The 9711-nt window shown below is 44.0% G+C and overlaps 1 protein-coding gene across 1 annotated transcript; it reads right to left on the reverse strand.

Annotated features, from left to right (window-relative positions):
• Nucleotides 1-7852: 7852 nt before the first annotated feature.
• LOC129760519 (phagocyte signaling-impaired protein-like) lies at nt 7853-9705 on the reverse strand (the record flags this gene model as incomplete). Its single annotated transcript, XM_055758170.1, has 3 exons — nt 7853-8785; nt 8876-9092; nt 9151-9705. Coding segments are annotated over 3 exons (951 nt in total), but the record flags the coding sequence as incomplete, so codon positions are not given.
• Between the last annotated feature and the right edge of the window lie 6 nt (nt 9706-9711).

A 9711-nucleotide genomic window follows, 5' to 3' on the forward strand; every position in this document is an offset into this window, starting at 1 on the left:
CATCGCATGAAGCGGTTTACGTCGTTCAGGTACAATAAAAATATGAATGGTCCTAAGTCAGATCCTTGAGGGACACCGGATGTTACACGAAAAGATGTACACTCAGAATCAAAACAACCCAAAAATAAGAACGGCAGTGCATTAAAACAAAGTTCGACTGGCGTTCTTGATTTTGGGCTGCTGTCAATATACCAAAATCAAAGTTCGAAGCTCGAACTGACCACCCCAAAAAAATTTCCCTTTATTTGCCGTTAGTTTCATATTGTAAGAAAAAAAAAAGTCAGTCGCATCGAAAACTATCTCTGGTAAAATGCTTTAAATTTGATAAAATTTGATTATGTTTAGTTCATTTTAATTTATATATTTTCAGAAAACGTTTTTCCATTCATTATACCATCTTCAGAAGCCGTACCTAACAGTATTTACATCATGCCTCCAGAGAATTTCGGAAGAATAACCAATGGGAAATCGGAAGAAGCGGAGGACAATCTGGAGCAATGGCAGCATATGCCAGCTATTGAAAACGGGAGCTTCGGATAGCAATATTCTAGGAGGTCTCAAGATTGTGAGGACACGACGTTCCTAAACTAGGTGTTTTCGACAATGAAATCGGCTGTTCTGCACATCATTCGTAGCCGTCTAAACTATCCAACGGATAGTCAATTGCAGTGATGATTGCAGCCTGGTTTCCTTCCTGGTGCATCCTGCAGGTCAGATTCAGGTCCATTCTGAACGAAAAATGTGAGCTTTAAAGTGCTTTAAGTTTCGTTCTTAATAATTGGCAACAGCACTCTGTAATTCCTGACCAAATCCCTTGAAAATTGCTTCGGGATAAATCAGGCTCGGGTTTCTTATATTACCTTTGTCAAAAACATCCAAGGTCAGTTAATTGTGAACAACTTTTTTTTGAAGTAAAATAAAAAAGGAAATGTGAAAAAAAAATTATGTTTGTAAAATTTTTCTACCCCCTTTTGATATTTGGTTCATCAAATGAAAAAATCCCAAAAAAAATCCCTGCCGCATGACAGGCCCCAAAATTAAGTTGCAAATATGACGTTTATTCTCAAGTTTGGGAAAACCCCCTCAAACTTATTTTCGTCGGGAGCCAGTTTCATCCGATTTTGCGGCATTTCAACTTGGTTTTGGGTTATACCAGCTTAGAGTGTAGAGGTGTGATCTCCAATCTTTTCGACATGAGACCAGAGCAGGGTTGCCAACATTTATTTTCAAAAATCAGGGAACTTGCGAAATAAAAATAAGGCAAAATCAGGCTACGTAAAAGGTAAAAGTAACGGAAATTTCGCTCAAAGTAATGACCTTTTTTTTTGGTCATCGCTCCACATTTACACTCCAATATGTGTTGTGAGCCTACTTAGTTGAATAATTCTTCAAAAGATTCCCTTTAATTCTCTTTTTCAATAAGAATTAACGGGAATCTTTCGATTGCTTTGATTCAGCCACATTTTCACTTTTTCACTTCAGCTATGGTACCTACTCCAGTTCCTTATTACCCATTTTTCATGACATTCGCAAAAATCAGGCAAAATCAGGCATATTTTCAAAAATCAGGGAAAATCAATGGCTTATCAGGTTGTCAGGCAGAGCCTCGAAAAATCAGGCAACGCCTGAAAAATCAGGCACATTGGCATCTCTGGACCAGAGTACAGACCCACAGATGCCGAGGCAAGAGAATTTAGCAATTACTATACTATTGGCGTATTTTTTTTTGATTCCGGATTTGGCTGTGGAACCGTCAGAATAAAAAAGCAAGTTTCGGGTTTCGAGTTATTCCATACGTAGGTGTGCGTGAGAACGAGCGCAATGTTTACATGCAGCTGTCATTTTGTCCTCCCTTCTGGATTCCTTCATTCGGTTCTTCACATCCGGATTGCCGTTTTTCGTGTCCGGATTGCCGTTTTTCGTGTCCGGATTGCACTGGACTGCAGATAGTACGATTTTGCTTGGCTGAGAGGTTCAAAATCGCGGCAATAATCATTTGCCCGTTCATTATTTCAACTGTTTTGTTTTCAGCCAAAAACAGCTGTTTAATGTTTTGACAACAACGTTGAGAGTATTGGTGAACTTCTCGCAAAACTGACTTTTTTCTCAGGGCGACTCCGTCCCTTTTTCGAGCGAACCTAGGTTGCCTCTCGAGCAATAAATGAGCACGATGACAGCAGTTAGAGCGAACCTAGGTTGCCTCTAGTTTGCCTCCAGGTGAAAAAAAATACGGTATATGATTATTTTGTCAAAAGCAGCTGATGAATCGGTATAGACAGCATCGACTTCGTGGCGTGGTTGATCTCGTGGTCTTGTGGTACATAAGGGAGGAATTATTTTCTAGTTTTTTAAGAAGAACCAGTTACTGAAAGCTATTCGAAGGTGTGGTCATATCTTACTGTTCGTGACGATAAGAGTCAATGTGCTTTTAGTTATACTAATCGGCTGTCAATTCATCAACGAATCATTTGATTTGTATTCATATGTAGTGGTTAACCTTTGTTCCGAAGTATGAATTACACACCTCGAACAGCCCATTGATAAGAAATCATTCATCATAGATTATGAGGGCAAATAGGTATTTCGAACTCTCCAGCAGCACTGTATCTGATTTTGACACATTTTCCTTACCCGCTTCAGAAAGGAACTTAGCTGTAGTAGCTGCTAGCATGATGTGCTATATTGATATAAGTATAAATACGGCATTTACTGGATGAGAAGGACTCATGACTTTGTTTCAGCGGAGGAGGAAAAATCAATTTTCCACAACTCCATTCATAGTGGATGTCTTACATAAAATGTAATCAGATGAATTGTTGCGTTGTTCCATTTTAATTTAGAGAACTTTCGAATCCTATTTGCTATTTCGCAAGTCAACCATTCCCTTTTATTTTAAAAATTATCAAGTAAAGACGTGTCTACTTACAACTCTTTGATCAGCATTTTTCTCTTGTTGTTGATGTTGCTCTGTCAGCAACTGACTTCTTTCGTTGTTCAAGCCGGAACTGAACTCGTACAAATCCAAAAACCGATGAGTCACAGCAAGTCTGATTTCTCCAAATCAGTCACCAATTGGGAAGACCTTGTTTGCTCAATGCAACTACCTCAAAATTCGTCACCGCACCACCTTGGGATGTTTTCTTTCAACGCCTGATCGGATCTCACCGGATCGAATACTAACCCCACAAAGCAGAAAAAAACTGCCTTTTGATTATCTTATCAGTGACCACTTTTTCCTCTGGACGCACCAATTCCCGTGTCAGCGCGTTTTCCACCTAGGTATGTAAATTCCGCGAAAAAACGCCACGAATCAAGGCCTAATCTTCTAGATTTTCTTCCTTCTAATTTATCGGCGGAAGGTCACCAAAAAAATTGCACATGGGCGTCGGTGTAAAAAAAAAAGATGCGATAGAAACAGGCACAAAGCGCCACACTGCAAGCTTCCGGAAGTACCCTCGAAAGAACGGCTAAAACTTCAACACCCACCTGACCGGAAAGGAAACTGCACTTCGCGGGACCGCCGACCGAAACACCGGAACTTTATCGGGCAAGATTTTCCTGGGATCGAACGATTTTCCACGGATTTTTTTTTTCTTCTACACCTTCCCCTCTCTCTGATAAAATATGAGTGTGCGGCTGGTGTGTGAAAGATGATGATGCGCGACGACCGAAATGCGAACGAGAAAATCGCACCACCAAACAGAACCGAATGACTCGAATAACTGACAGTTCGTCGCTCGCGCTGGCCAAAATTTTGACGTTTTGCTTTCGACGGGCGGTAACTCACTCATTTTAACGGGCTGAGTTACTCCGGGAACTCAGATAATAACGGCTTTGGGAAAGCTGAGTGCTCAATACCAGTGCTGCCGTATTTATTTTTTCGGGAAACATTGGAAATCAACCGGAGCTTCGTTCAATTATCGTATATCTCGTATATAGTGTTGTTTTTGACATTTCTTACGAACACTTGCTGAGCGTGTGCAGATGAGACGGGACAATTAACCTCAAAAACTCTCGATTCAAAAAAACGGGCAGCCGGTTGACATACATGGTCGTTTTTGAGGTTAATTGTCCCAAAACTGGAATGTCTTGGTGAAACAACCAGCATAATATCACGAACACTACCAGCGGCGAATAGGACTATAGGTAAAAATCGGTTTCAACTGGTTTCTGTCAATTTTTTTTCAATGAGTCAAATGTTTTGGTCGATCTATAGTCAGATCGTTGTTAAAAAAAGGCCAGTTGAAACTAGTCAAAACCAATCCAGCTCGGCCTATCAAAAACCCCCACATATACGCCCCCCACATAACCCCCTCCTAATTTCTACGATAAAATCGGGCTAAATAGGAACATTTTTCCTACAGGGCATTTTTTGTCAAATTTGTCAGGTTCGCCACCTGCCGTCGGTATTGCGAACCTGCAAAATCTGCCAACAAAAAATTAGACAGAAAATGGTTGAAGTTTTGTTCTAAGTGTCATGTCAGTGTGGTCAGTGTGTTTAGGGTACATTTCAAGATTGACGCATTATTCACCTGATTGTTACCTAGATGCTGGCACGCTCTGAGATTTGTCTCATCGAAGCAATCGATAAGATGAATAGCAACACATGCATGGCGGTGTTATTAGAAATAAACAGTTAGGAAATGTAACCATAGAGATAGTTTTAGTATAAATAGGACGCAATGTACTGTAATTTCTCTGTGCTGTAATAAAGTATTCCAGTTTCTACCCTCAAGTAGTCAAGGTCTCTCCTTTCCACTACCCAAAGTGCTTGCGACAACAGGTTATGGGCCCAGCACTAGTGGAAAGGAGGAGAAGAAGCGGAATCAACAGTGGACAGTCATCCAGCCAGGAAGCCGATGGAAGGACAACGAGCTGAGGCCAAGGAAGTCAACGAGCTGGAAGCCGTGGAAGGTTGTATGTAGGACCAGGAGCCATCTGGAAGGTCGTCGGACCGGGAAGCCAGGTGGAGGTCGACAAGCCAGGAAAAACGGTGGTCGTCGGACAGGTGCCAAGGGAGGTCGTTGGGCCGAATCCATTGCGAGCTGACCGGAATCCATAGGAAGGTGGCGAGCCGGGAGCCAGAGGTGGTCGTCGTGACATTGGTGAGACGTCGGGTCAATAGAAGCGTCGAGTCGGAACCAAACAAGGTCGTCGGACCGGAGCCACTGGGAGGTCGTCGGATCGGTGCCATGGAAGGTCGTAGGGCCGGGACCACGAACGCGGTCGTCGGGCCAGAGCAACTGGTAGGTCGTTGTACCGAGAGCCATGGAAGGTTGGCGGGCCGGTATCATGGAACGTCGTCAAGTCAATAACCACGTGATGGTCGTCGAACCAGGCCACTAGAGGACTTACGAGCGGGATAGGTCGGCCGGTCGGAAGGTCGCCGAGCCGGTGCCATGGAAGGTCGTCGGACCGGAAAGCCAAGTGGAGGTCGTCGGACTGGAACCACTGGGAGGCGCAGGCCTCAAGAAAGGTGTCGAGGCAAAGGAGAACGCTTCGAGACATAGGAAGAGCGCTGAGACCAGAGGCATAGAAGGTTGGCGGGCCGGAACCGAAGAAGGTCGTCAAGTTGGAAGCCAGGTGGTGATCGTTGGATCTGGAACCTCTGGAGGACTTACGAGCCGGGAAACACGGAAGGTCGTCAAGCCGGTGCCATGGAAGGACGTCGGACTGGAACGTCAAGTGGAGGAGGTCGTCGGGCTGGAGCCACTGGGAGGCGTTACGCCTCAGGAGGAGCGTCGAGGCGGAGAGCTTCGATTCGCTGCGAAGGGCCGTGCGAGCCGTAAGAAACGGCATCGGAAGTTTGTGTTCAAGCGATTCGAAGGAAGGTTGTCATCGAGTGGAACCTGGAGAGGGTCGTTAAGCTGAAGGCGATGAATGTGATCCGGCGCGGTGCATTACTGAGCGGCGAACAGCGTGTGTTGAGGAGGAGTGTTGAGATTTGGCTCAATCGATGAGATGAATAGCAACACACGCATGGTGGTGTTATTAGAAATAAACAGTTAGGAAATGTAACCATAGAGATAGTTTTAGTATAAATAGGACGCAATGTACTGTAATAAAGTATTCCATGTTCTACCACCGTAGAAGTAAGTCTCTCCTTTCCACTGCCCAAGTGCTGCTCTTAGACGACGAGGAGTCCCAGAGAAATTAGTTCATCTAATCGAGGCATTTTCGTGCAAGGTCTTGAACGACGGTGTCTTGTCCGATTTGATCCCGATAACTGCTGGAGTGAGGCAAAGATGTATTTTATCACCACTGCTATTTCTCATCGTAATGGAGGAGATCTTAACTCGATCGTAGACCGAACTGAGGATTGTCGTGGTATCCTTCGACAATGGAGCAGTTAAACGACTTTGACCTGGTGTTTTGCTCGCCCAAAGACATCAAGACATGCAAGCAAACTCGATGACCTCACCGAAAGCTCAAAGGCAGCAGGTCTCAGGGTTAATGTCGAAAAGACCAATTCGATGGAAATCAACACAGTAAATCCTTCCAATTTCGTGTTAGTTGGGCAACAGGTTGAGAAAGTGGAGTGCTTCCAGTATCTTGATAGCCAGATAACGCCTGATGGTGGTATTAAAAAAGTCATCAAAACCCGGATCAGAAAGGCCCGATTTGCGTTTGCGAGTCTCCGAAACATCTGGCGGTCACGCCAGATCTCTCTACGAACGAAAATCCGAATCTTCAACTCAATTGTCAAATCTGTATTGTTGTTGGATATACGGCTGTGAAACTTGGTGCACATGTGTGGTGAAGACACGAAAACTGCAAGTATTTGTAAATCGCTGCCTGCTGAGAATCATCTGCGCTTGGTGACCTGGCAACTGAATCTCAAACGTTGAACTACATCGCCGGTGTCATCAAAGGACGCTAGAAATCGAGATTCGGGAACGTAAGTGGAGATGGATTGGGCACACGCTGCGAAGAGATGAAAACGAGATTTGCAGAGAGGCGCTTGAATGAAATCCAGAGGGACATCGAAGGAGAGGCAGACCCAGAAACTTGTGACGGCGAAGCCTAATCTTGAATTCGAATCTTGACTGGGACCAAGTGAAGACGCTAGCTCCGGATCGTCAACAGTGGAGGTGTTTTACTACGGCCCTATGCGCCGGAGAATCGACGCCGGTCCATTAAGTAAGTAAGCCCGTCGGCTTGACGCTCCTTGCAGTTCGTAACCTATCCTCAAGGCTTTTCGCCTTCCTAGCGGCTCGCCCCGGCTCGAACTTCTTCCATCGGATTCCAGGCTCGACACCTCCGGACGGAATCCCGGTTCGACTGCTTTGCAATTGGATCCCTGTCTCGACACCTCCGACCAGTTCGACACCTCCGCATGGACTCCTGGCTCAAAACCACCGCAAGGGTTCCCGACTCGAATCCACCGAATGCTTTTCCGGCTCGACGCCACCGAAAGGATTCCCAGCTAAAAGCCACCGCATAGATTCCCGGCTCTACGCCATCGAAATTACTCCCTGCTGATGGCATTTCAAAAGGTTATGGGCCCAGCACTAGTGGAAAGGAGAAGAAGTGGAATCATCAGCGGCAGGAGGACGACCCGGGAACGTTTGGAAGTGCCTCGAGCCTGGTAACCGTTCGGAAGTGCGTCGAGCCAGAGAACCGATTGAAAATGCGTCGAGCCTGGGACCGGAGTTCGGAGGCGTCGAGCCGGGAATCCATTCGGAGGTGATATGCCTGGAATCCGATGGAAGGTGATCGTGCCTGGAAGTGATCCTACACTGAACGTTATTCTCAAATAAGTTTCACGTGATTTTTCGATACATGCCCTCCCGAATGATATGAGAATATTAAAAACTTATGGTTCTGTGATATGGAAAATGCAACAAAAAGATTTATTTTGCAATAGAATTTATTCATACGATTTATCGTGAGTGGCAAGTAAAGACCATCGCCTTTTACGGTACGAACCAACAATTTCAATCGAAATTCATAATAAAAGTTTTTTTTGATAATCGTCAATTTGACTCAATACTGTTGCTAAATAAAAAAAAAGAGAAATCATGGTCAACCAATGGAAATAGAATTTACCGAAGAACACTAGTCAAAGTACATTTAAAAAAATCTATTTGAACACTTTTATGTTAAAAAACTATTAAAAAAAAAGAAATCATTAATGTACTCGATTTTGATTGATCTTTGCTCGCTAACAATTGTTATGTGCAGGGAAAAAGTGTGTTCTATCTATTTGTTTTTACAAATAAATATTAACCGTTATTAACCGAATAAAACTATCCGATGCGCTACGCATACCTTATCGCGTAAATTCTGTCCTTCAATGTTTAGTTAAGTTTTCGTGAAATCATTCAAGATGTTCATGCCTCTGGTGTATCGCTTCGAATATTGGTAAAAGTTTTTGTTCGTTTTTTCCCGCCTGGCCTGAACTCAACCCACAATTGTATTTCTTTTCTGTAACAGTCCGCACGTTTCCTATCGTGCTTGTTTTAAACTTTAATCACTATATACTACTTCTGAGAAAAATATCTAAAGAACATTCCCGGCAACAACTTAACACTTACGGTCAAACTGGCAAATTTCTTCTTCATTTTATCATTACCATCGTAGGATCGTAATCCTTCGAGAAGTTACTAAATCGATTTATTGATCAATCTAAGTTTGTCTTTTGTCAACTTTTTCAGTTCTTTGATCTCACCCGAATGGCATTCCATCAGTTTCAGTCGGACGGCACTCTCGCTTTTCGGCCCGAGGGACATCTGCTCCAGGGCGGCTGCTAGGGAATCCGAGAGCAGCGGCAGCTCCCAGGAGGCTGAGTGGAAGAGAAATATAACGATTAATTAGATTTGGGTTTTGACGATTAAAACGAGGTCAACCCAAAGGTTTTGGGAAAGATACTTACTCAGAACCGTGTCGCACTCCAGCAGTCCATTCTTCAAAGCCCTGAGTAAGTCGGCAACCAGAAGCAAACGATTTTTCTCGGCCATTAGTGCAACCACCGGTTCGTGGTTGTTTTGATCCGAGTCTTTTTTCTTCGGTTTTCGTTGCGATTGAGAGGCCGGAGCTTGCGAGTATTTGTCGTAGCAAATGGTGAGGACGAAAAGCACCAAGGATAAGATCTGAAAGAAAATTTGTACGATGAATTTCAAAGTATCAAATAGGGTAATCAAAACACACTTCTACACAGCAGTTAACTGTTTCGTGAACCCGTTTGCGGTTCCACAGTAAGTCACCGGATTTGTTGTACTCGTTAATAGCGCTGCCAATCAGTGCAAATACTTCGTTAATGTCCTTCACGCATTGCTCACTGCTAGATCGAATTTGGTCTTGTTTCTCTCCCTTCCATAGCAAGAGCAGAAAGTCGGAGAAATTTCGAAACACCTTTTCATAAGGCATCCGTAAGATTAAATGCAGCCGAGAGGGTAATAAATTGACTAGAAATTTTCCACTCGTAGGTTGATGATTTTTCGAGCGAACAGAGCTAAAAGTATTGCTCCAATGAGAAAGCAGATCACCGGCAGCGGAAAAATCTTCTTCCGTTCCCTTGGTAAAGAGTTCGATAAACGAGGAAACCAGCCTCAACATTCCAGAACGTATCCGGAGCAGATCCAGCTCTTGTGCGTAGCTTTCCCGACCGTGTTCTTCACGCTGCTGTTCAACAGTTTTGACTTCTAGTACCACTCCATAGTTGTCATTATTCTCGATAATCTGATCTTCTGAATTTTCCGATGGGAGAAC

This window comes from Uranotaenia lowii, unplaced genomic scaffold (genome assembly GCF_029784155.1).
Source record: "Uranotaenia lowii strain MFRU-FL unplaced genomic scaffold, ASM2978415v1 HiC_scaffold_640, whole genome shotgun sequence".
Lineage (NCBI taxonomy): Eukaryota > Metazoa > Arthropoda > Insecta > Diptera > Culicidae > Uranotaenia > Uranotaenia lowii.